Raw genomic sequence first — 27,826 nt, 5'->3', positions numbered from 1 at the left:
GAGACTGCAATAATCGGGAAAAGGAAGACTGTAGATATATGGCAGCGACATCTGTGTCACATGGTCGGACAGGGGTGAACCAGAACAAGCCAATGTCAGGGTAAATATAGACTATTTATTGGTATACAGGAGAGGATGTGCGTGGTAACAAATCACTGTTCCATCCAGTGGAGACACAGCAAAAGCACAAAAACTACCAAGCAGTAATCAAGAAACAAAATTTCCCGATTTTATTAAGCACCAGCTTAACACTGAATATTTGCCCAAATATTACTTGCTTTGTTTGGCTGCGACTTTTCATATTACAATACAGTATAAAACTTTTGCTCAACATCAAAACAAAATCAATGATTTTCAGCTTCTTTCTTTATTGCCCAGGACCAGACAGAGATTTATTCATGAACTGTCTCTTTACAAAGCACATCCACCACTGGAGAGAGAAAAGGAGCACATTAAAAACAAAAAAGAAATGATTGTGGAAATAAAACATATTATAGTTCTGCCTGAAGAAGAATCCGCACATCCATGTGTCGTGGTACGTATATGGACCGCGGTACTCGGACTGACCAGGAGTTACTGACCTGATGAAGAGAGCCTCAGATTTGCCTACGAGGCTGTTGAGTTTAGGTTGAGAGGCTTGCAATCGGACAGTGACACACAAATGTGCGAATATGGCCTATGGGGCACTGCAGGACAGACGGATTTACGCACAGAGAAAGCCGTGTGAACATAAAGCCTAAACAATATTCACCGGTTCATTAGCCGTGGTGCTGGGGCAATGATGGGAAATTACTTTTAAAGTCGCCCTGCCATTAACTTTTTCCCTACTAAACCTATGTAGATGTTAGTGTAGTGTGGTGTCCCTGTGTTACTATACCGTACTCAGCGATTACCGTCTCCTCTGATATCCAGCGCCGGTCTGCTCCTCTTCTGAGTCACGTGACAACGATTCAGACTCTCCGATCACACTGCACTCCATGTGTCCTTTACAATATAAGTCTATGGGGCCTCGTTCTGACGCATCTTAGACTTATATTGTAAAAGCCGCTTCCAGGTCACAGAGCGCAGTGTGACCCAGAGAGGAGCAGAACGGCGCTGGATGCCGGAGGAGACTGATCGGATCACTGGGTATATTAATACATTGAGCCTACATTGACATTTACACAGGTTTAGGGTTAAAAAAAGATAATGGCAGCGCTTTTTTTAAATATACCAATTTTGGTGAATCTTTCTTTATGCATTAGAAAATTACATTTACATCAGTGAAGCCAGGGCTGTGGAGTCGGTGTTCATTTTGGTGCAGTCAGAGAGTTGCAGTCAGTATAAAATGGACCGACTGAGGATATAATACTATGGCAGTATCACCAGCAAGAGGGAGGGGGCGGCAGGAGGGTCTGCGCTCCAGCAGTATCAGCAACTAATGGATCTGAGTCAAACAGAATAAGAAATAGGATGTGTCACCTATACAACTGGCAATTCAGTTCAGTCATTGCCAGGTGCTAGGGCGCTGTACGCCATCTAGTGGTTCACGTGACATAACGTTTTTGTGCCCAATATACATACACTCAATCATGGGTAAGAAATGGTATTTTACCTTGCTGGGCTTGTCTGTCTGAGGATCAAACACCTTTTCGCATAGCCTTAGACCAGTCTCCTGCCTCAGTTGCTGCAAGTAGGCTCTCATCACCTCTGAGAGAAGGGTAAAGCCAAATTAAACACATTGTGCAGAACTGGCTAACTAACAAGTACATATAGTCGCAGGCGCCAATCTGTCAGGAAAAAAAACTTAAAAAAAAAAAATGATCGCACAGCATCACTGTGAAATTTGGGGCGTCTGCTTCCCATCTGGTCTAGTAAAGTAACAAGTACATATAGTCGCAGGCGCCAATCTGTCAGGATTGAAGAGACAGACTTTTTTTATCTTTTTATTATTACACAGCATTAGCCACTGTGATAAATGATGAAGTACAGCCAACTACCCCAGAAAATAACGGGAGGTGCAGCGAGACCTCTACCTGGGCTTCGTATTGCTGCCCGGCACAGGAAATGGCCAATATGTAATCCGCTCCCTCCAAACCACGTGCCAACGGCAAACATGGAATATCAGCTTACAGGGTGGAAGCTAGTGGCAAATGTGAAAATCGGAGAATTTCAAGCAAGTTTGTTTAATTACAAATTATTGTAAAAACCTGATTGGAGGAGGACTTGTCAGCAGGTGTCGGATTTTGCTCTTATTTCATTTCCGCTCCTCTCCCAACTATACAATTTTTTTCTTATTATGGTTCCAAAGATGCAGGCTTTTTTTAGTTAGCCTGTCTTCGGCTATTTCTCCTGGTCCCACCCTGGCTCCTGCCTCCTGTACACATAGGACAACAGGTCCCTGTTATGCCAACAATGTCTCCCACAGTGGGCAGCCCACACACTGCAGCGGCCTACCAGGAATCTGTCCGCTCCGACAGTCTGGTCCTGCCTGTTGGCCAGAGAGCAGATTTAACTCCACACCTAGAACCTGAGGCTGCAGCCCATCGACAACATAGTGAGTCTATTAAGTCACATGACTGGAGACTTCCCCAGAAGTACCCCTAGTACCACACACTGGGAGCAGCAATGCGTTTCCATATACTTCTCTATCACCTGGGTCCCTCCATTATAGCTCACACAGAATGCTGACATAAGCCTGGTTGGCTGCTTTCTACCAACTCCACCTACTGAATGACCGCCTGACAGCTCCGCACAATCGCTCCGCTCTGTCCCTAGCTCAGCATTCAGTCTCATGCGGAAAGAGCAAAAATGTAAAGGCATTATTGTGGGCTCAGTCTGAGGCCATGTTCACACAGTGCGTTTTTTACTGCGGAACCGCTGCGGTTCCGCAGCTTTTTTCCATGCAGGGTACAGTACAATGTACCCTATGGAAAACAGGAACCGCTGTGTACATGATCCTGAATTTCAAAAAAAAAGCCGCGCTGAATAGCTGCGGGAAAAAAGAAGGAGAATGTCACTTCTTTATCCGAAACAGCAGCGGTTCTGCACCCATAGACCTCCATTGTGAGGTCAAACCCGCAGTAAAACCCGCAGATCAAAAATATATCTGCGGGTTTTATTGCGGTTTGTGGTGCAGAACCGCTGCAGCAGGAAGTGCGGGGAAGCGGGAGGAAGTGCGTGGGCGGAGTGTCGTTCCCGAAGAGACTGTCATGGAGGCATACCGTCGCATGGGGATCGATGTCGGGCGTCTGATTGATTTGGTGTGTGTGTGTGTGTGCGCGTGTGTGTGTATGCGTGTGTGTGTATGCGTGTGTGTGTATGCGTGTGTGTATGCGTGTGTGTGTATGCGTGTGTGTGTGTATGCGTGTGTGTGTATGCGTGTGTGTGTATGCGTGTGTGTGTATGCGTGTGTGTGTATGCGTGTGTGTATGCGTGTGTGTGTATGCGTGTGTGTGTATGCGTGTGTGTGTATGCGTGTGTGTGTATGCGTGTGTGTGTATGCGTGTGTGTGTATGCGTGTGTGTGTATGCGTGTGTGTGTATGCGTGTGTGTGTATGCATGTGTGTGTATGCATGTGTGTGTATGCATGTGTGTCCCCATGCGACGATAGTGTCTCCATTGTGCTAAGTCGCCGTATGGGACTACTACTCCCATCCGGTATAGGATGGGAGAGTTGTCCCTGTGTCCGGCGACTTAGCACAATTGTAAAGTTACACAAAACACCTACACACAATACACATACATGACACACAGTACAGTACATACAACACATAACATAGAGTATATACTCACCAACAGCACACTTGTAGGCGAAGCCCTCGATCCTCCAGGGAAAAATCCCAAAATAAAAAATCAAATTCATACTCCCTGTCCGCAGAATCCATAAAACGAGTGTCCCACGCCGATCCCCTGCTCTCCGGCGATACACTGCCAGGAGCGAAGCTCCTAGCAGTGTATCGCGTACTGTCCCGGAGTTCAATGGCTCCGGCGTCTCAGTTAACGGCAGTACAGCTGCGTTGAACTTTCCCACGCAGCACTGCCGTTAAGCTAGAGTGCCGGGGTCAATGACCGCCGGTAAACTCGCTCGCGCATGCGCAGTGACACACCGACAGGAACTATGGCTCCTGTCAGTGTGTTGCTGCAGCCGTGGAGAGCAGACATATCTCTGGATGTGTCTGTTCTCCATGGAAGATCTTCGTGGGACCCTCGATGGATTTCTGCGGACAGGGCCAGGGAGTATGAATTTGTTTTTTTATTTTGCCTCTTTTTCAGGTCGAGGGTCTTCTGGACGGATTGAGCGTTTAATAAAATTTGGTCAAAAAGTGGGTGTCTTTATTTCATTAAAATATTTTTTTCTAGTCTTTGTGGGTTTTTTTTAACCCTTTCATTGGCTTAATAATGGATAGGCGTCTTATTGACGCCTCTCCATTATTAACCGGGCTTAATGCCACCTTACAATAGCAAGGTGGCATTAACCCCTCATTACCCCATATCCCACCGCTACACGGGAGTGGGAAGAGAGGGGCTAAGTGCCGGAATTGGCGCATCTTTTTGATGCGCCTTTTCCGGGGCGGCTGCGGGCTTATATTTGTAGCCGGGGGGGCAAATATCCATGGCCCCTTTCCTAGGCTATGAATATAAGCCCACGGCTGTCTGCCTAGCCTTTCTGGCCTAAAAATATAGGGGGACCCCAACACTTTTTTTTTCTGGGCCCCCTATATTTTAGTGCCAGAAAGGCTGCGCAGACAGCTGTGGGTTAATATTCAGAGCCTGGGAACAGCCATGGGTATTTTAACCCCTTCCCGGGCCTCAAATATTGGCCCACGGCTGTCTGCCTAGCTTTTCTGGCCTAAAAATATAGGGGGACCCTATGTATTTTTTTTTAGGGGGTCCACATATATTATAGTAACCGTTTAACCCCTTCATGACCCAGCCTATTTTGGCCTTAATGACCTTGCCGTTTTTTGCAATTCTGACCAGTGTCCCTTTATGATGTAATAACTCGGGAACGCTTCAACGGATCCTAGCGATTCTGAGATTGTTTTTTCGTGACATATTGGGCTTCATGTTAGTGGTAAATTTAGGTCGATAATTTCTGCGTTTATTTGTGAAAAAAATGGAAATTTGGCGAAAATTTTGCAATTTTCACATTTTGAATTTTTATTCTGTTAAACCAGAGAGTTATGTGACACAAAATAGTTAATAAATAACATTTCCCACATGTCTACTTTACATCAGCACAATTTTGGAAACAACATTTTTTTTTGCTAGGAAGTTATAAGGGTTAAAATTTGACCAGTGATTTCTCATTTTTACAACAAAATTTACAAAACCATTTTTTTAGGGACCACCTCACATTTGAAGTCAATTTGAGGGTTCTATATGGCTGAAAATACCCCAAAGTGACACCATTCTAAAAACTGCACCCCTCAAGGTGCTCAAAACCACATTCAAGAAGTTTATTAACCCTTCAGGTGTTTCACAGCAGCAGAAGCAACATGGAAGGAAAAAATGAACATTTAACTTTTTAGTCACAAAAATGATCTTTTAGCAACAATTTTTTTATTTTCCCAAGAGTAAACGGAGAAACTGGACCACGAAAGTTGTTGTCCAATTTGTTCTGAGTACGCTGATACCTCATATGTGGGGGTAAACCACTGTTTGGGCGCACGGCAGAACTCGGAAGGGAAGGAGCGCCATTTGACTTTTTGAATGAAAAATTGGCTCCAATCTTTAGCGGACACCATGTCGCGTTTGGAGAGCCCCCGTGTGCCTAAACATTGGAGCTCCCCCACAAGTGACCCCATTTTGGAAACTAGACGCCCCAAGGAACTTATCTAGATGCATAGTGAGCACTTTGAACCCTCAGGTGCTTCACAAATTGATCCGTAAAAATGAAAAAGTACTTTTTTTTCACAAAAAAATTCTTTTAGCCTCAATTTTTTAATTTTCACATGGGCGACAGGATAAAATGGATCCTACAATTTGTTGGGCAATTTCTCCTGAGTACGCCGATACCTCATATGTGGGGGTAAACTACTGTTTGGGCGCATGGCAAGGCTCGGAAGGGAAGGCGCGCCATTTGACTTTTTGAATGGAAAATTAGCTCCAATCGTTAGCGGACACCATGTCGCGTTTGGAGAGCCCCTGTGTGCCTAAACATTGGAGCTCCCCCACAAGTGACCCCATTTTGGAAACTAGACCCCCCAAGGAACTTATCTAGATGCATAGTGAGCACTTTAAACCAACAAGTGCTTCACAGAAGTTTATAACGCAGAGCCGTGAAAATAAAAAATAATTTTTCTTTCCTCAAAAATGATTTTTAGCCCAGAATTTTTTATTTTCCCAAGGGTAACAGGAGAAATTGGACCCCAAATGTTGTTGTCCAGTTTGTCCTGAGTACGATGATACCCCATATGTGGGGGTAAACCACTGTTTGGGTGCACGGCAGGGCTTGGAAGGGAAGGCACGCCATTTGGCTTTTTGAATGGAAAATTAGCTCCAATCATTAGCGGACACCATGTCGCGTTTGGAGAGCCCCTGTGTGCCTAAACATTGGAGCTTCCCCATAAGTGCCCCCATTTTGGAAACTAGACCTCCCAAGGAACTAATCTAGATGTGTGGTGAGCACTTTGAACCCCCAAGTGCTTCACAGAAGTTTATAACGCAGAGCCGTGAAAATAATAAATACGTTTTCTTTCCTCAAAAAAAATTGTTTTAGTCCTGATTTTTTTATTTTCCCAAGGGTAACAGGAGAAATTTGACCCCAAGAGTTGTTGTCCAGTTTCTCCTGAGTACGCTGATACCCCATATGTGGGGGTAAACCACTGTTTGGGCACACGTCGGGGTTCGGAAATGAAGTAGTGATGTTTTGAAATGCAGACTTTGATGGAATGCTCTGCGGGCGTCACGTTGCGTTTGCAGAGCCCCTGATGTGCCTAAACAGTAGAAACCCCCCACAAGTGACCCCATTTTGGAAACTAAACCCCCAAGGGAACTTATCTAGATGTGTGGTGAGCACTTTGAACCCCCAAGTGCTTCACAGAAGTTTATAACGCAGAGCCGTGAAAATAAAAAATCATTTTTCTTTCCTCAAAAATAATTTTTTAGCCCGCAATTTTTTATTTTCCCAAGGGTTACAGGAGAAATTGGACCCCAAAAGTTGTTGATCAGTTTCTCCTGAGTACGCTGGTACCCCATATGTGGGGGTAAACCACTGTTTGGGCACACGTCGGGGCTCGGAAGGGAGAGAGCACCATTTTACTTTTTCAAAGCAAGATTGGCTGGAATCAATGGTGGCGCCGTGTCGCGTTTGGAGACCCCCTGATGTGCCTAAAAAGTGGAAACCCCTCAATTCTAACTCCAACACTAACCCCAACACACCCCTAACTCTAATCCCAACCCTAACCACAACCCCAACACACCCCTAACCCTAGTCTTACCCCTAATTCCAACCCTAACCCTAAGGCTATGTGCTCACGTTGCGGATTTGTGTGGATTTTTCCGCAGTTTTTGAAAAATCTGCAGGTAAAACGCACTGCGCTTTACCTGCTGATTTGCCGCGGATTTCCAGTGTTTTTTGTGTGGATTTCACCTGTGGATTCCTATTATGGAGCAGGTGTAAAACGCTGAGGAATTGCACAAAGAATTGACATGCTGCGGAAAATACAACGCAGCGTTTCCGCGCTGTATTTTCCGCACCATGGGCACAGCAGATTTGGTTTTCCATAGGTTTACGTGGTACTGTAAACGTGATGGAAAACTGATACGAATCCGCAGCGACCAATCCGCTGCGGATCCGCAGCCAAATCCGCACCGTGTGCACATAGCCTAATTCTAACCCTAATTCCAACCCTAACCCTAATTCTAACCCTAATTCTAACCCTAGCCCTAAGTGCAACCCTAGCCCTAAGTGCAACCCTAGCCCTAAGTGCATCCCTAGCCCTAAGTGCATCCCTAGCCCTAAGTGCATCCCTAGCCCTAAGTGCATCCCTAGCCCTAAGTGCAACCCTAAGTGCAACCCTAGCCCTAAGTGCAACCCTAAGTGCAACCCTAAGTGCAACCCTAGCCCTAAGTGCAACCCTAAGTGCAACCCTAAGTGCAACCCTAAGTGCAACCCTAGCCCTACCCTAAGTGCAACCCTACCCCTAATCCTACCCCTAACCCTACCCCTAACTAATGGAAAAACAATAAAAATAATTATATTTTCTATATTTTATTATGGGGGTGATAAAGGGGGGGGGATTTATTTACTATTTTTTTTATTTTGATCGCTGTGATAGAACTTATCACAGCGACCAAAATGTGCAGGAACGAATCTGCCGGCTGGCAGATTCGGCGGGCGCACTGCGCATGCGCCCGCCATTTTCCAAGATGGCGGCGCCCATGAAGAAGACGGCCGGACACCGGGAGGGACATCGGAGCTAGGCAAGTATGGGGGGGTGGGATTGGAACACGGGGGGGGGGGGGATCGGAGGACCTGGGGAGCGGACAGGAGGACCAGGGGAGCCGACAGGAGGGAGGAGGGGAGCGGAACAGAGATCGGGGCAAAAAGGACGACTGGGGAGGTGATCGGTGGGGTGGGGTGGGGGCAGATCGGGGTCTCCAGCCATGGCAGATGCTATTGCAGCATCGGCCATGGCTGGATTGTAATATTTCACCATTTTCATAGGTGAAATATTACAAATCGCTCTGATTGGCAGTTTCACTTTCAACAGCCAATCAGAGCGATCGTAGCCACGGGGGGGGGGGTGATGAAGTACCACTCCCCCTGTCCCTGCAGATCGGGTAAAATGGGAGTTAACCCCTTCACCCGATCTGCAGGGACGCGATCATTCTGTGACACAGCATATGCGTCACAGGTCGGATTGGCACCGACTTTCATGACGCATACGCTGTGTCACAGGTCGGGAAGGGGTTAATAGGATTAATAATGGATAGGCGTCTTATTGACGCCTCTCCATTATTGACCGGGATTAATGCCACCTTACAATAGCAAAAATACGTGATACGTGGCACTTAAATATGTGGCACTGAAATACGTGATACGTGGCACTGAAATACGTGATACGTGGCACTGAAATACGTGATACGTGGCACTGAAATACGTGATACGTGGCACTGAAATACGTGATACGTGGCACTGAAATACGTGATACGTGGCACTGAAATACGTGGCAATTAAATACGTGGCACTGAAATGCGTGATACGTGGCACTGAAATACGTGGCACTGAAATACGTGATACGTGGCACTGAAATACGTGATACGTGGCACTGAAATACGTGGCAATTAAATACGTGGCAATTAAATACGTGATACGTGGCACTGAAATACGTGGCACTGAAATACGTGGCAATTAAATACGTGGCAATTAAATACGTGATACGTGGCACTGAAATATGTGGCACTGAAATACGTGGCACTGAAATACGTGGCACTGAAATACGTGGCACTGAAATACGTGGCACTGAAATACGTGGCACTGAAATACGTGGCACTGAAATACGTGGCACTGAAATACGTGGCACTGAAATACGTGGCACTGAAATACGTGGCACTGAAATACGTGGCACTGAAATACGTGGCACTGAAATACGTGGCACTGAAATACGTGGCACTGAAATACGTAAAACGTGGCACTGAAATACGTGACACTGAAATACGTGACACTGAAATACGTGGCAATTAAATACGTAAGACGTGGCACTGAAATACGTGGCACTGAAATACGTGGCACTGAAATACGTGGCACTGAAATACGTGGCACTGAAATACGTGGCACTGAAATACGTGGCACTGAAATACGTGGCACTGAAATACGTGGCACTGAAATACGTGGCACTGAAATACGTGGCACTGAAATACGTGGCACTGAAATACGTGGCACTTAGGCTATGTTCACATTTGCGTTGTGCGCCGCAGCGTCGGCGCCTTAACACACAACGCAAACAAAAACGCAGCAAAACGCATGCACAACGCTGCGTTTTGCGCCGCATGCGTCCTTTTTTTGATTGATTTTGGACGCAGCAAAAATGCAACTTGCTGCGTCCTCTGCGCCCGGATGCGTGCGCTGCAGTGACGCATGCGGCGCAAAACGCAAGTGCGACGCATGTCCATGCGCCCCCATGTTAAATATAGGGGCGCATGACGCATGCGGCGACGCTGCGGCACCCAACACTGCGGCGCAGACCGCAAATGTGAACGTAGACTTAAATAGCTGGATAGAGCTGGATCCGCGGGCTGTGATCTGGCCTACGCTCAGCACTCTGCGGAGCGCTGTCATTCAAAACACGTCCACTCATTTTGGTGTTTAGTCCCAAAATGGAGGATGGAAGAAGAAAAGGGTTGGACAAGGAAATGACATCATTTCTTTTTTTTTTTTCCCCCCCCACTGCAGTTAAAGCTTAATTTGTGTCAAACACAGACAATCTGCAGAGAAAACTGCATAAAAAAACGCACTAAAAACCGCATCAAAAAACGCACCAAAAACCGCACCAAAAAGCACCAAAAACCGCACCTGCGTTTTCTGCCAAGAGCTGCGGTTTTTAGTCCTGAAAAAAAAAAAGAGGGAAATCAGGAACGTGTGAACATACCCTGAAACTGCATTTAAAAATAAATATTTTAAAAAAAAATATTTGGGGGAGCAGCAGAATAAAGCTACTTTCACACTAGCGTCGGGCTCGGCCCGTCGCTGTGCGTCGGGCCGACGTTCCCGACGCTAGCGTTGTCTCCGCCGCACAACGGGGGCAGCGGATGCATTTTTCCAGCGCATCCGCTGCCCCATTGTGAGGTGCGGGGAGGTGGGGGCGGAGTTCCGGCCGCGCATGCGCGGTCGGAAAAGACGCTTACGACGGAGCAAAAAACGTTGCAAGCAAGTTTTTTTGCTCCTGACGGTCCGCCACTGCACGACGCATCCGTCGCACAACGGGTGCGACGTGTGGCAATCCGTCACAATGCGTCGTCTAATGTTAGTCTATGGGGAAAAAACGCATCCTGCAAACACTTTTGCAGGATGCGTTTTTTCGGCAAAACAAAACGCATTGTGACGGAATGCAGTTAACGCTAGTGTGAAAGTAGCCTAAGAGCAAGAACTGGCCACTTTTGACCTGGGACAGATCCTCCTTCAAAGGAACTTGTCTACATTTGAAAGTAATGGCTGTGTAGGTACTTGTTCCCTAGTACAAATGGTACCTTTTCTGGAGATTCAATGTGCTAGTCTAGAGAAATCTAGCTTAGAGGCTTTATGCAAATCAGGATGGATGTGCAGAAGGGGTGTGTCAGGGCATTTAGACTGCTTCAAGTGAATTGACACGCCCCTAGTGCACTTCTGTCCCAAACTGTATATGACTTCTACTACTCCCCCCCCTCCCCTCCCCTCCCCTCCCCTCCCCTCCATGTCAAAAAGGTATCATTTCTATTAAGGGACAAGCATCTATACAGTTGTACCACTATTTCCATATGTAATAATGTAGTGAGATGTTCCCTTTTAATATGTCTTTTTCTGATTTCCATTCCCTTTAAAAAGTTCTGTTCACTCTTACATTAGATGGCAATACAATTAATAGTTGATATTGTGGGGTGGGGAAAGAGGAATCAAAGTATGAAAGGTAGTCAAGCTCACCTGATTCCGGGCTGCTCCACACCTAGAATCCCAGCACGGAAAAAAGCCGAGCAGCTGGTTCAATTCATGAGACGAAGAGTAATCCAGCGGGGAGAAGTATATCAATAAAAAAGTGTGCTTTATTTGGTCCATATCTTACAAAATGGCATTCATGAGCCATGAATAAGACTTAGTCGAAACGCGTAGGCTCATGCCATATTTGTGCAATACGCTGTTATATGTTGATGTTTTAACAATAGGTGGTACACCATGAATGACATTTTTTAAGATATGGACTAAATAAAAGCTTACTTTTTTATTGATATACTTCTCCCCACTGGATTACTCGTCGCATCATAAAGGATCACAACACATCTGTCCCATTCGTCATATATCCTGGAAATACATGGAAGTAACAAGAACAGAGTCTCACCATCTTCCTGCTTGCTGGAGGGTTTCACATACATGGCATTGAGAGGGAACCCTGGCTCCCCAGGAATGGGGAAGTTTGTAATTCCTAAAGTGTACATTTCTTTTTCACCTTGTCCTCTGGAATTACACTAGTTCAAAGAAAAGAAAAAAAACATTACCCATGTAAAAGAATCTATGACCACATGTTGTATTCCATCAGCCTCCAGGAGCACAGAACAGGACAGAAATTATGTACACCCATTGCATATAACATTGATAGTCATAAAAAGGTGGGCACTGAGAGCGGTGCGACGAGAAGAACGTGTGACTGCATTATAAATGCCAAGCAATGAGATGACATCTGTCACTCAGGATTTTATGGTAGAAATTCATCCAATTACCGTATATACTCGAGTATAAGCCGAGATTTTCAGCCCACTTTTTTGGGCTGAAATTGCCCCTCTCGGCTTATACTCGAGTCATACCGGGGGTCGGCAGGGGAGGGGGAGCGGGGGCTGTCTAAAAATACTCACCTAGTCCAGGCGCGGTCCCTGCTTCCCCGGCGCCGGCAGCAGCAGCTTCTTCCTGTACTCAGCGGTCACATGGTCCCGCTCATTACAGTAAATGAATATTCGGCTCCACCTCCCATAGGGGTGGAGCCGCCTATTCATTACTGTAATCAGCGGTACCATGTGACCGCTGAGTACAGGATGAAGCGCTGCGGCGTCGGGGGAAGCAGGATCTACACAGCGGCAGGACCAGGTGAGTATACTGGGAGGGGAGCGCAGCACTGCGCGATAGTCACCTGCTCCTCGTTCCAGGCGCCGATCTGTCTCCAGCAGTGACGCTGAGGTCAGAGGGCGCGGTGACGTGGTCAGTGCGCGCCCTCTGCTGAACGTCAGTGCTGGAGACAGATCGGCGCCGGAACGAGGAGCAGGTGACTATTGAAAGTGCCGGGGGCCTGAGCGACGGAGAGGTGAGTATGTGATTTATTTTTTTTATCGCAGCAAATGGGGCAAGTGTCTGTATGGAGCATCTATGGGGCCATAACGTTCCTGCAGCACTATATGGGGCCATAACGTTCCTGCAGCACTATATGGGGCCATAACGTTCCTGCAGCACTATATGGGGCCATAACGTTCCTGCAGCACTATATGGGGCCATAACGTTCCTGCAGCACTATATGGGGCCATAACATTCCTGCAGCACTATATGGGGCCATAACATTCCTGCAGCACTATATGGGGCCATAACATTCCTGCAGCACTATATGGGGCCATAACATTCCTGCAGCACTATATGGGGCCATAACATTCCTGCAGCACTATATGGGGCCATAACATTCCTGCAGCACTATATGGGGCCATAACATTCCTGCAGCACTATATGGGGCCATAACATTCCTGCAGCACTATATGGGGCCATAACATTCCTGCAGCACTATATGGGGCCATAACATTCCTGCAGCACTATATGGGGCCATAACATTCCTGCAGCACTATATGGGGCCATAACATTCCTGCAGCACTATATGGGGCCATAACATTCCTGCAGCACTATATGGGGCCATAACATTCCTGCAGCACTATATGGGGCCATAACATTCCTGCAGCACTATATGGGGCCATAACATTCCTGCAGCACTATATGGGGCCATAACATTCCTGCAGCACTATATGGGGCCATAACATTCCTGCAGCACTATATGGGGCCATAACATTCCTGCAGCACTATATGGGGCCATAACGTTCCTGCAGCACTATATGGGGCCATAACGTTCCTGCAGCACTATATGGGGCCATAACATTCCTGCAGCACTATATGGGGCCATAACGTTTGTGCAGCACTATATGGGGCCATAACGTTTCTGCAGCACTATATGGGGCCATAACATTCCTGCAGCACTATATGGGGCCATAACATTCCTGCAGCACTATATGGGGCCATAACGTTTGTGCAGCACTATATGGGGCCATAACGTTTGTGCAGCACTATATGGGGCCATAACGTTCCTGCAGCACTATATGGGGCCATAACGTTCCTGCAGCACTATATGGGGCCATAACGTTCCTGCAGCACTATATGGGGCCATAACATTCCTGCAGCACTATATGGGGCCATAACGTTCCTGCAGCACTATATGGGGCCATAACATTCCTGCAGCACTATATGGGGCCATAACATTCCTGCAGCACTATATGGGGCCTTAACGTTTCTGCAGCACTATATAGGGGCATAATGTTTGTGCAGCACTATATGGGGCAAGTGTCTGTATGGGGCCATAATTAACGTTTGTAGGGCACTACGGCATATGGGGCAAGTGCCTGTATGGAGCATCTTATAGGGCCATAACGTTTGTGCAGCACTATAAGGGGCAAATATCTTTATAGAGCATCTTGTGGGGCCATAATCAGCATTTGTGCAGCATTATATTGGGCAAATGTGTCTATGGAGCATCTTATGGGGCCTTTATTAACCTTTATGCAGGATTATATGGGGCATATTTTAATATGGAACATCTTATGGGGCCATAATGAACAGTATGGAGCATTATATGGGGCTCCTGATTCAATATGGATATTCAAAGACACTTAACCTACTGATGTCTCAATTAATTTTACTTTTATTGGTATCTATTATTACTTTTGATATTTACCGGTAGCTGCTGCATTTTCCCCCCTAGGCTTATACTCGAGTCAATAAGTTTTCCCAGTTTTTTGTGGCAAAATTAGGGGGGGTCGGCTTATACTCGGGTCGGCTTATACTCGAGTATATACGGTAACTGAAATTAACCTAATCTTCACCACATAAGCAACCAGCAATATTACCGCTTCTGTTGCTTTTTTAGCATTGACAGTTGTGTTTAATAAATGGATTGTCACTGGAAACTGATAGACCATGTCAGCAGAATTTTGCTAAGTAAAGAACACACAAATCCATTTTGTGGTTTTGGTGTAATCTTTGTGTATCTGGGTGGGCCTGTGGGCAGGGTCTTATCGTGGTGCTCTGGTCCTTTATCCATCCTCCTGTTGCAATGACAGGTGTCTGATCCATCACCGACCTGCCTCCTAGTCTGATCCATCGCCGACCTGCCTCCTAGTCTACAAGTCACACCGGCACAATGACTGCTGTGGTCTCTTACAAAATCCATAGTATCCCAACAAATTTTGATCTTAATCAGCTGATAGTGAATGGACAATCTGTCCCGACTCCTCCATAGAAAGGAGCACTTGGTTCCTGTGTTCTCTCACAGTGAGCCGCTATCAGACTCCTATGGTGGCAGCGAGAAGAAAAAGGATCAGCAGTCTGGAATTGGACACAGCAGATCCTTATTCAGGTTTTCTACAAGTTCCTACATTCACTATTGATTCTCAAAAGACGTCCAAGGAGGCTGTCACTTCCCCGCAGTTTCGATCACCCCCCTGAAGCAGGACATCATCAGCGGGTGGCACTGCGTTCACTTACAACAGCTCTGTTCATCACTGCCACCTATTCAGAAGGTTATCGATCTCAGTGAAGGGGCTGGGAGAAGTGACAGCAGCGCCATCCCACTGATTCTGTCACCACCCTGAAAGGGATCCTCATCAGGGAGTAGTTATTATAGAAGTAACAGGCGCGACCGCAGCGCAGTGTCCTGATGATCTGTTTCAGGGAAGAGACAGAAGCAGGAGGGGAGTGACCGCAGCGCAGTGTCCTGATGACGATCCGTTTCAGGGAAGTGACAGTAGCAGGAGGGGAGTGACCGCAGCGCAGTGTCCTGATGATCTGTTTCAGGGGAGTGACAGAAGCAGGAGGGGGGTGACCGCAGCGCAGTGTCCTGATGACTATCCGTTTCAGGGAAGTGACAGTAGCAGGAGGGGAGTGACCGCAGCGCAGTGTCCTGATGACGATCCGTTTCAGGGAAGTGACAGTAGCAGGAGGGGAGTGACCGCAGCGCAGTGTCCTGATGATCTGTTTCAGGGGAGTGACAGAAGCAGGAGGGGAGTGACCGCAGCGCAGTGTCCTGATGACGATCCGTTTCAGAGAAGTGACAGTAGCAGGAGGGGAGTGACCGCAGCGCAGTGTCCTGATGATCTGTTTCAGGGAAGTGACAGAAGCAGGAGGGGAGTGACCGCACCACACTGTCCTGATCACGATCCGTTTCAGAGAAGTGAAAGAAGAAGGAAGGGGGGCGACTGACCCGCAGCGTCCCGATGATGATCTGTTTCAGCAAAGTGACAGAGGCGGGGGGGGGGGGGAGTGACCGCAGCGCAGTGTCCTGATGACGATCCGTTTCATGGAAGTGACAGAAGCAGGAGGGGAGTGACCGCAGCACCACCGTTTCACCCCAAAGATATTCTGTTCCACGGTGGTGACAAAAAACGTGGGGTGGTGCTGTGATTGATTTGAGACATCATCAAGGGGTCGGTGGTGAAAGAGACTGTGGTCAGTGAATGAAGCGCCACCCCCTGACGACGCTCCGTTTCTGGAGGGGGCAGGGTTTGAAAGAAAGCTGCAAAGAAATAATACAGGGCCATGCTCTAGATGACGTCCTGGATGAGAATCCCTAATGAATGGTGGGACTCAAACAGAACATCACAGTAAGTAAAGTAAGTTATTACAAAAAAAAAAAAAAAAAAAGGCAGGGATCAGTTGTAGGAGAACAGTAAACTACTTTCAAATAAGAAAAAAAAATACAAAAGATAAGATTCAAACACATTTATAGAAAGCATTTTAGATATTGGATCACCCTTTTAACATATCTTATGTTTTAAGACCATTTTTACCATTTCTTGGCACCGATTACACATTTTTTCTCTTGTAATCCAATATTTTCTTTGGCTAACTTTGTAAATCAGAAGACTGAAAAGTATAAAGTATTTGTGGTGATTTGTACAAAGTCTCACCTTTTGCAGCTTTTTCAAACACTCGGAAATATAAAGGGTGATATAAATCAAGGTCCGGTCAGCTTCATTCTAAAACAAAAAAAAAAAGGCATAAAAACAGGGCACCTGAATAATCTGCATTAACACAGGGCACAACTACATATTATAACAAATCACTTGCCTTAATTTCATAGTTCTTGAAGAACACATTGGCCTTGAAATAATAAATGGCTTCATCCACAATATCTGTGTCCTTGGCTAAGAAAAAAAAAAAAAGACAGAAGCCATAATAGTCACTTGTAATAATCTAATATATAAAGCTGAGTGTGTGTGTGTGTGTGTGTGTGTGTGTGTGTGTGTGTGTGTGTGTGTGTGTGTGTGTGTGTGTGTGTGTGTGTGTGTGTGTGTGTGTGTGACCCTGAGAGCGTCATAGGCTATGTCGTGAGACAAAATTTTAACCCCGCGCTTTCCAATTCAAACAATTTTGCCCCTATCTACATAATGGGGAAAAAGAGAAAGGAAAAGTGTTGGAGGCAAATTGACAGCTGCCAGATGTGAACAAGGGGGACTTAAAGAATGAGAGCGATGGCGCCAAAGAGTACAGGTCCTTCTCAAAAAATTAGCATATAGTGTTAAATTTCATTATTTACCATAATGTAATGATTACAATTAAACTTTCATATATTATAGATTCATTATCCACCAACTGAAATTTGTCAGGTCTTTTATTGTTTTAATACTGATGATTTTGGCATACAACTCCTGATAACCCAAAAAACCTGTCTCAATAAATTAGCATATCAAGAAAAGGTTCTCTAAATGACCTATTACCCTAATCTTCTGAATCAACTAATTAACTCTAAACACATGCAAAAGATACCTGAGGCTTTCAAAAACTCCCTGCCTGGTTCATTACTCAAAACCCCCATCATGGGTAAGACTAGCGACCTGACAGATGTCAAGAAGGCCATCATTGACACCCTCAAGCAAGAGGGTAAGACCCAGAAAGAAATTTCTCAACAAATAGGCTGTTCCCAGAGTGCTGTATCAAGGCACCTCAATGGTAAGTCTGTTGGAAGGAAACAATGTGGCAGAAAACGCTGTACAACGAGAAGAGGTGACCGGACCCTGAGGAAGATTGTGGAGAAGGACCGATTCCAGACCTTGGGGAACCTGAGGAAGCAGTGGACTGAGTCTGGTGTGGAAACATCCAGAGCCACCGTGCACAGGCGTGTGCAGGAAATGGGCTACAGGTGCCGCATTCCCCAGGTAAAGCCACTTTTGAACCATAAACAGCGGCAGAAGCGCCTGACCTGGGCTACAGAGAAGCAGCACTGGACTGTTGCTAAGTGGTCCCAAGTACTTTTTTCTGATGAAAGCAAATTTTGCATGTCATTCGGAAATCAAGGTGCCAGAGTCTGGAGGAAGACTGGGGAGAAGGAAATGCCAAAATGCCTGAAGTCCAGTGTCAAGTACCCACAGTCAGTGATGGTGTGGGGTGCCATGTCAGCTGCTGGTGTTGGTCCACTGTGTTTCATCAAGGGCAGGGTCAATGCAGCTAGCTATCAGGAGATTTTGGAGCACTTCATGCTTCCATCGGCTGAAATGCTTTATGGAGATGAAGATTTCATTTTTCAGCACGACCTGGCACCTGCTCACAGTGCCAAAACCACTGGTAAATGGTTTACTGACCATGGTATTACTGTGCTCAATTGGCCTGCCATCTCTCCTGACCTGAACCCCATAGAGAATCTGTGGGATATTGTGAAGAGAAAGTTGAGAGACGCAAGACCCAACACTCTGGATGAGCTTAAGGCCGCTATTGAAGCATCCTGGGCCTCCATAACATCTCAGCAGTGTCACAGGCTGATTGCCTCCATGCCACGCCGCATTGAAGCAGTCATTTCTGCCAAAGGATTCCCGACCAAGTATTGAGTGCACAACTGAACATTATTATTTGATGGTTTTTTTGTTTGGTATTAAAAAACACTTTTATTTGATTGGACGGGTAAAATATGCTAATTTATTGAGACAGGTTTTTTGGGTTATCAGGAGTTGTATGCCAAAATCATCAGTATTAAAACAATAAAAGACCTGACAAATTTCAGTTGGTGGATAATGAATCTATAATATATGAAAGTTTAATTGTAATCATTACATTATGGTAAATAATGAAATTTAACACTATATGCTAATTTTTTGAGAAGGACCTGTATATACTGTACAGTTGCTAAGGTGGGGCCCCGACATGGGATAATCACCACACACCGGGATATGAACACACACACAAAATGCACCACACACTACCACGTGCTTGAACACATATACCACCCTCAGCACACATTTCACCACACATACACCAACCTCGCCACATAGAAGTCAAGACACAAAAGTCACCACTCAAAACTCGCCACACGCAAAATTCGCCACATGCAAAACTCGCCACATCTAGACGGATCATGGATGTCAGAAGGATGGAACACCTTACAGCCTTACTAAATGACTCGGTGGTGCGCTTCCAGGCAATATGGTCCCCGTGGGATTATTATGCAGCGGGATCCGACCTGTAGTGCGGCTGAGTTCGGATTTGATTAGTCGATTTAACTGAGGTTTTTCCCTTTTTTTTTTTTTCCCCCCTCCTTCTACCCCTTACTGTCTTGTCTTTGTCATTTACGTCTTTGTAAAATTAAGGTCATTTATAGCCTTACATCGTTTATATCGTTTATTATTCATGCACACTATACAGAAACTAAATACTTGTACGACCCTGTTTTGTTATACAATGTTTAATAAAATAAAAATTTGACGTGCAAAACTCACCTCATGGAAAACTCGCCACACGCAAAACTTGCACAAACGGAAAAATTGCCACATGCACAAAAGTTGCAACACATGCAAAAGTTGCTTCACACAAAACTTGCACATACTCAAAAGGCACCACACATAAAACTCGCCACGCGCAAAACTTGCTGCACACAACTTGCTACACTAACCTGTCACATGCAACTCGACACACAAAAAGTTGCTACACGCATGTCGCCACACAAAACTCATCTCACAAAAGTCGCTACATGCATGTCGCCACACGCAACTCAACACACACAACGTGACACATGAAACTCGCCCTAAAACACACACAAGTCTGGTATTATCCTTCAAAAATAAAAATCTGATTAATAAGCAGACAAACTACAAGAGCAACAAATGTACCATATAGGAAATACGGCAGCTGTCAGTCACATGACCTGTCTATTATGTGTATGTGTGAGCTAATATATACTGCCAGGGGGGAGGGCTTCCTGTTGGCTGGGGATTTATCAGGCTGCCAATTTAGCTTACAAATACTGAGGTAAAAATACTGACCAAATAACGTGTGAACGAGGTCTAATACAGGAGGAGATGACACAGATATATACTATATACAGGAGGAGATGACACACAGGTATATACTATATACAGGGGAGATGACACACACATATATACTATATACAGGAGCAGATGAGACACAGATATATACTATATACAGGAGATGACATACAGGTATATACTATATACAGGGGAGATGACACAGGTATATACTATATACAGGAGCAGATGACTCACAGGTATATACTATATACAGGAGATGACATACAGGTATATACTATATACAGGAGATGACATACAGGTATATACTATATACAGGAGATGACATACAGGTATATACTATATACAGGAGATGACATACAGGTATATACTATATACAGGAGATGACATACAGGTATATACTATATATAGGAGATGACATACAGGTATATACTATATGCAGGAGGAGATTACATACAGGTATATACTATATACAGGAGGAGATGACATACATCAGGTATATACTATATAAAAGAGGAGATGACTCAGGTATATAGAAGAGGAGATGACATACAGCAAGTATATACTATATACAGGAGATGACATACAGGTATTACTATATATAGGAGGAGATGACATACAGGTATATACTATATACAGGAGATGACATACAGAAGGTATATACTATTTACAGGGGAGATGACATACAGGTATATACTATATATAGGAGGAGATGACATACAGAAGGTATATACTATTTACAGGGGAGATGACATGCAGGTATATACTATATACAGGAGATGACATACAGGTGTATACTATATATAAGGGAGATGACAAACATGTATATACTGAGGGGGAAATGAGCGGTGTGAGGTGAAAAAGAGGTGTGAGGTGAAAATGGAAAGGTATGAGTGCAAAATGAGAGGAGTGAGGGAAAATAGTGGAGTGATTGGAAAATGACAGATGTGAGGTCGAAATGACAAGTGTTAGTGGGGAATGAGAGGAGTGAGGGGGGAAATAAGGAGTAAAGGGGAAAATGAGAGGTGTGAGGGAGAAAATGAGAGATGTGAGGGGAAAATGAAAGATGTGAGGGGAAAATGAGAGGCATGATGGGAAAATAAGAGAAGTGAGGTGCTATAACTAAACACAGATATTTACTATGCCCAGGCAACGCCGGGCTCTTCAGCTAGTACATTATAAAAGGGCAATATAGAAGGTTATTCCCCTCCAAAAAATATCCCCTATCCAAAGGACAGAGAACTTGATAACTTGCTGATTTTTGGGGATGAGACCCCCAGCGATTCTGAGATTTGCCATCCTGAATGGTGTTCTGCATCCCAGTCCTGAATGGAGCGGAGGAGAACATGCTCAGCCTTGGCATCATTCACTGACTATGGGACTGCCCAGTAGAGAGCAATTTCCAGCAGTCCCATAGCCAATGAATGATTGACAACAATGGTGCCACCTTCCGATCAAATGTGCTGACATTAAGTTAAATTATAAACAAATAAAAATTCCAATTGTGGCTGATATATAATGACTTGCATTACACAATGTTCAATAATCTTCTGCATCATCAGTCTCATACAATTTCACTGGCACCACAAATCTAGAAACTGCTAAAGTGGAAGATTAAATGGCAACATTTTAGCCAATACTGTCGCCACCAATAAAGGAGTTGTTTGTCCTACACAACTCTACTAAGACATATAGATGTAATAAAGGTCCCTCTTGGTACCCCTCTGAAAAGTTGATCAGTGTTCAATCTTGTGTCACCGCCAGAATAATTGTCGGGATGATCTGTTCTGCCTCTCATTCAATTCTATTGCACTGGCATAGATATCCAAGCGCATTGCTCCGCTATCTTCAACATGATAGACGGTGAACTGGGCTTGGCTGATTCTGTCCCAAAAATAAAATCTTCATTTAAAAAATAAATAAATTACAAGGTTTTTTACGTTAATCTCGATTTTTTGCAGAAGGGAAGCACACAAGCCATCATGGATGGAGAATACATATTTTATCTCCTGTCACTCTGAGCTCACAGAAGTTATGGGATATGCAGATATTACAAATTAGCTTCTCTCCCTGCGTTTAAATCAGAAAAGGGTAACTCCTCTCCAGGTGTTATGGGATTAACATCCGAATTGTGTAGCAGGCATGTAGTGAATTGATTAAATTAATAGTCCGGCCCTACTTTGAGTAGTGTCAGGGCACATGCACAGCTAAGGCTAGTTTCACATTTGCGTTTAAAAACGCAGCGTTTTTAACGCAAACGCATGTGGTGAAAAAACGCATGTAAACGCATGCAAACGCTGCGTTTTTTAGACGCATGCGTTTTTGCATGCAGAAAAAAACCGCGGCGTTTTGTCGCGTTTACATGCGTTTTTTCCTGCATTTGCATTTTTGAAACGAATGCTGAGAAGTGTGTGACAGCTGCCAATCATCAAAATCAACAAGAAAACCCACTATAAATAGAAATAGCTAGGGTTAGGATCCCTAGGGTTAGGGGTAGAGTTAGGATACCTAGGTTAGGGGTAGGGTTAGGGTTTGGATCCCTAGGGGTAGGGTTAGGGGTAGAGTTAGGATACCTAGGTTAGGGGTAGGGTTAGGGTTTGGATCCCTTTATCACCTTGATGGTGGGGGGTGGCTTATAAGTGTGTATTCTTGTTTTTTTCTATAAAAACGCATGCGTTTTTAACGCAAACAAACGCATGTGCTTAAAAACGCATGCGTTTACATAGACAGCAATACGTTTTTTTGCGGCAAAAAAACGCCTCTAGAAATTACTACGTTGCATTTCTGCAACCAAACGCAAGCATGGAAAAAATGCATGCGTTGTCAAACGCGGCAAAACGCATGCAAAAAAACCGCATGCGTTTTTAATGTTAAACATAGGAAAAAAAACGCATGTGTTTTTTTGCGGAAAAACGCTGCGGCAAAAAACGCAAATGTGAAACCAGCCTAAGGAAAAATATTCAGATGGATTAGAGCTAAACCAATATTCCATGGTGAAAGGAGGGAGAAAATGGTATGCAACAGCATCACTATGCTAATAATAATAATAATAAGTGTCATCCAATGTAATACAATATAAGCTGTAAGGTGTGGACTTATTGCAGATCAATCGCTACCAATACATAGGGGGAAGGGGAAGTTTGTGGAAACCACAAAAAAAATGCGACCTTACGATCTGAGATGTATACAACACAATATCTTTATTAGAACATGTTCTAATAAAGATATTGTGTTGTATACATCTCAGATCGTAATGTCGCATTTTTTTTGTGGTTTCCACAAACTTCCCCTTCCCCCTAAATATTCCATGGTGGCAAAGTCCGTAAGAATGGAGAAAAAGTGCAAGTGCGTACGAATACCGGTCCTAGAAGTCATCAACAATAGGATATTGAGAGCACCGAGAAGAGACAATGCAAATATTGGTACAAGTCCGTCCAAGTGGACTCAAATAATATCAGTAAAGTGGAAGATGGAATACAACTGAAGAGTATGGGACCGAAACCCCAACGGACGTTTCGCGTTAGCTTCTTCCTGGGTGTGTCGCATACATACGCACTTGCACTTTTTCTCCATTCTTACTGTCTTCGCCACCATGGAATTTTGTTTTACCCCTAATCCATCTGAATATTTTTACATTTGGGCTTACTGAGCCCATCAGCTATCTTGTTTGTCATTATTTTCATGAATGTCCTGGTTACCACATTTCTGTCCATACATCATGGCTCTGGAGCAAAGGGATACCTGGTTTCATTCTCTTTTAACCTATCTTATTTACTTTTTATTCTAATAAAGTTTATTACTTCACTCTTATACGGGCAGTTTGGCTTCCCATTTATTTTGGCATTTCACAGTCTTATTATATTTTGATTTAGGGGCGGGTTACAGTTTCTGCCAGGTTCTATTACAGATTATCATCAGTGCTTGGAAAGAAACAGAATCTAAAGAAATGTCAGACTATAATAGACAGGCACTTAATGTACATTATTCATTATGAAATTATTTTACGTTTTTGCATAAATCCACAAAACCTCATGTTAACCCCTTATATGTCCCATCTACGCCTCCACCCTGCGGAGGGAACATAGAAGCTAACGTTTCCCATGTCGCTGCACATGCGGCACGCTGAGACTTGTGCCCGTCCAGCGGCAGGAATGTCAGCTCACACTCACTTTCTCTGGGGGCAGGTCCTTTGAACTGGCTTCTAATCGGCAGCAATGCCATGTTTCCAATTAGTTTGGTGTCCGATTCCATCAATGTAGAGTGGTAGGCCTGGAATAAATACAGAAACAACATATTAAATGGAAATCCATGTAGGGCTTCATTAACTAGAAGTATACATTCTAACATTTGGTAATGTTATATGGACTGTCCCATTGCTAGGAAATCATCTTATAAAAAATAAAAATCAAGTGAACGGCAAATTAAACAGAATCCCAGCAGTGAACGTCTCCTGGTGGGCTAGAGACAACCCACGTAGATACGCAGCAAAAGTCCACAATGGAGAACGGCCCCCATATCATTGATATAAAGCTGCATTTTCCTACTATTGATGCTAAAATTATTGATATTGAGTAAGTTCAGAAGAGTGGTTGTCAAGATCCAACACACACACAGAAATACCACTCGCTCCTCACACTGGTCGGGTCATGACAAGTGTCCGGCACCTAAACTGCGGAAGCCGCCTGCCAGGGGACAACCGGCCATGGCCCAAAAGGGACCTTAGAGATGAAAATCTGGAGGTCAGATTAGCACCTTCACTTGGCACAGAAATTGGATTTGCACATTATGCTAATTTGCACACTGTCATAATGGTAGATACCGACTTTGGCCCCTGACTCAAATGTTTTTGTGTCATTATTTCTGGAGGAATACTGACATTTAGGTTTGCGCCCAATTCATTATTTATTTTGCACCTTTTTTTACATTAACTGATTAGTTTCACCTTCTTATATTTGGGAGGGGGGAGGGGGAAGAGTTGGGTCTGGAATTATTGTGCAGTTGTACAGGGTCAAGTAACTTTTCGCTCTAAAACAAAAAAGCACGAACAAGAAGCTAAAAGGCAAGAAAATAGGAGCAGCTGTGCTTTTGGGCAAAACCCATCTGCGCAGTTTTTAAAGATTTGGTCCCAAAAAAGGCAATAAATTAAAATAAAATAAATAAATAAAAGTCACCTGAAAATAAAACACTCACAAATGATGAAATGGGACCTATGTGTTGCTGTCTACAAAACAGCCAGACCAGGAGGCTCGGGACCCCCATTCTGAATCAATGGGGTCCCAGGAATCATTCTATCAATTGGTGACAAACTTTTGAAACCTCATCAAGCCTTACCACGTGTGACCCTGTACTAGGAGCTCATGATTTGGGCAGCAGAGTGCGATAACTTTTCTTGTACATTGGGATAGTATCAGGGATGTGGAGTCGGAGTCGTGGAGTCAGAGTCGGTGTCATGGAAATTGAGGAGTTGGAGGTTTGGTTTACCCACAGCCAGGACTGGGCGAGCCCCCCGGGCAGGCAGAATTACACACCGCATATGGCCTTTTTAGGACCGTGAATGGGCACTTGATAAGTAAATGCACTTATAACTGGATAAAGGGGTTTCCTACACTGCTGAGGACGGCAATGAGGGAAATGTTCTCCGTGTGACAGACAGGAAGAGCTATGAGAGGGAGGACACAGACGGAATAAGCCCCCTGCGAGCGGTGATAGCTTCCCGGAAGTCCTCAGTGTAGTCGGTGCAGGAACGCTGTGACTGGAGTTCTACATTTCTCAGTGTGGTCAGAAATATAAAAAAGCTGCAGACTCTGTGCGCCCCCTGGTGGTCTGACAACAGGAGCAGAGTCATAACAGCTCTGACAACTACTAGAAGAACAGAGTAGTCAGTGCACACCCCTTCAGTGCTAAGCGTCATCACACCTCAAGCTCCCTGTCCAAGATCAGAAGCATTAAAGGGACGTCCGGGCTCGGAGTAACTATCCCAAAAGCAGAAATATAAGCAGTCCTCACACGGCGAATGTCCGCCGCTCTTTGCTTACTAGTACTGCAGCGACCACCTCACCTGCATCCACATGATCACTGCGGCCAGTCACGGCCCAAACATACAGGCATCACCACCAAGGCCAGGGATTGGCTGCAGCGGTTATGGATACAGTTGGGTGATTTTTTTGTAAGACCATTTATTGTCTTGTGGTGTTCGCTACAGGGTTTATTTAGCCAAATTCTTCACAATGGCGCACCGGGTTCATTAGTCAGGAGCAAAACCAAAAATACCCTTTATTCTGTCTCTGACCCGTTTTGTGACTTTTTCAGGCAAAAAAATTGCACGTTTTACTAAATGCTGCAAAACTTCTGCCGTAGATAAAATCACTCCAGGGACGGCGACTGGGGAACGATAGCGACATCTGAAAATCCCACATCTCACTCACAGTGGAAAATGAAAATGAAATAAAAATTTTTTTTAAAAAGTGCAAATTAAAAATAAACCAAGAACAGACACAAATGAAAAACTGGATAGGGCCATTTTTTAAAATTAATTTGACGCAAAATTCATGAACCCCATGCGCCAATTTGACACATTTTTCACACATAAACCATCAGCAGCTGATGAATCGGGGCCATCTTGTACCTTACACTCACCTGAGGGAGTGACAAGAAGCCACAGTGGGTGTCACCGGGAATTACACAGGAATGAGGGCACAATGCCCCGTGTTCTGGGTGATGCCACCGCCTGCTGCACGTATCGTTTCCTTCGGGCCTCACCCATCACTTCCTGATAAGCCCCCCATCCTGCCCTGCTTGTACCCCGATCACCAGGCGATGGTGCCACATTACTGATCCCAGTCGCCCACTTACCGGCATGATTACGGTCCCGTGGCAGGAGACGATCTCTACACCGGCGATGCTGCTTCACACTTCCGCTGTCCCACCCAACGAGCCAGAAGCAGGAAGTGAAACGGTTGCGATTTCGTTTGCGACCGCTAGAGGCAGCAAAATTATAAAGTGTGACAGAAGGGACTGAGTAATTCAGCTTGTGGCCACTAGGCGGCCTGAGTTCACCCTGACCGCACAGGGAATGAACAGAGCACATACTGGCAGACGTTACCAGAGTATGTGGTAAATGCCGCCATGATGTGCTGGCCCAGGGGAAATGGACCGCCTGGAAGATATAGTATATAGACTACTGTTTATTATTATTATTATTATTATTATTATTATTATTATTATTATTATTAATTTATATAGTACCATTGATTCCATGGTGCTGTACATGAGAAGGGTTTACATACAAGTAAGGCTGCTTTCACACTAGCGTCGTACGACGCACGTCACATTGCGACGTTGCGACGTTCCGACGCATACTGTGCAAGCGCCGCACAACGGGGGCAGCGGATGCAGTTTTTCAATGCATCCGCTGCCCCATTGTGAGGTGCGGGGAGGCGGGGGCGGAGTTCTGGCCGCGCTTGCGCGGTCGGAAAAGACGGTCACGACGCACCAAAAAAACGTTACATGCAACGTTTTTTGGTGGCGAAGGACCGACGCAAACGTCGCACGACGGTTGCAACGTGTGGCGATCCGTCGCTAATACAAGTCTATGGAGAAA

The 27,826-nt window shown here is 45.0% G+C and overlaps 1 protein-coding gene across 1 annotated transcript; it reads right to left on the bottom strand.

Moving 5' to 3' along the window:
- Window positions 1-207: 207 nt before the first annotated feature.
- Window positions 208-27,366, bottom strand: ARPC3 (actin related protein 2/3 complex subunit 3). Its single transcript, XM_077292855.1, has 7 exons — window positions 27,079-27,366; window positions 24,396-24,495; window positions 17,042-17,118; window positions 16,882-16,950; window positions 12,018-12,144; window positions 1,595-1,689; window positions 208-430 (listed from the first exon to the last, which is right to left on the bottom strand). Exons 1-7 carry the CDS (start codon window positions 27,082-27,084, stop codon window positions 368-370), a joined length of 537 nt encoding a protein of 178 aa, XP_077148970.1. The 5' UTR covers window positions 27,085-27,366; the 3' UTR covers window positions 208-367.
- Window positions 27,367-27,826: the final 460 nt, after the last annotated feature.

Source organism: Ranitomeya variabilis, chromosome 1 (assembly GCF_051348905.1).
Source record: "Ranitomeya variabilis isolate aRanVar5 chromosome 1, aRanVar5.hap1, whole genome shotgun sequence".
Lineage (NCBI taxonomy): Eukaryota > Metazoa > Chordata > Amphibia > Anura > Dendrobatidae > Ranitomeya > Ranitomeya variabilis.
This window is presented reverse-complemented; position numbering and strand designations above follow the sequence as displayed.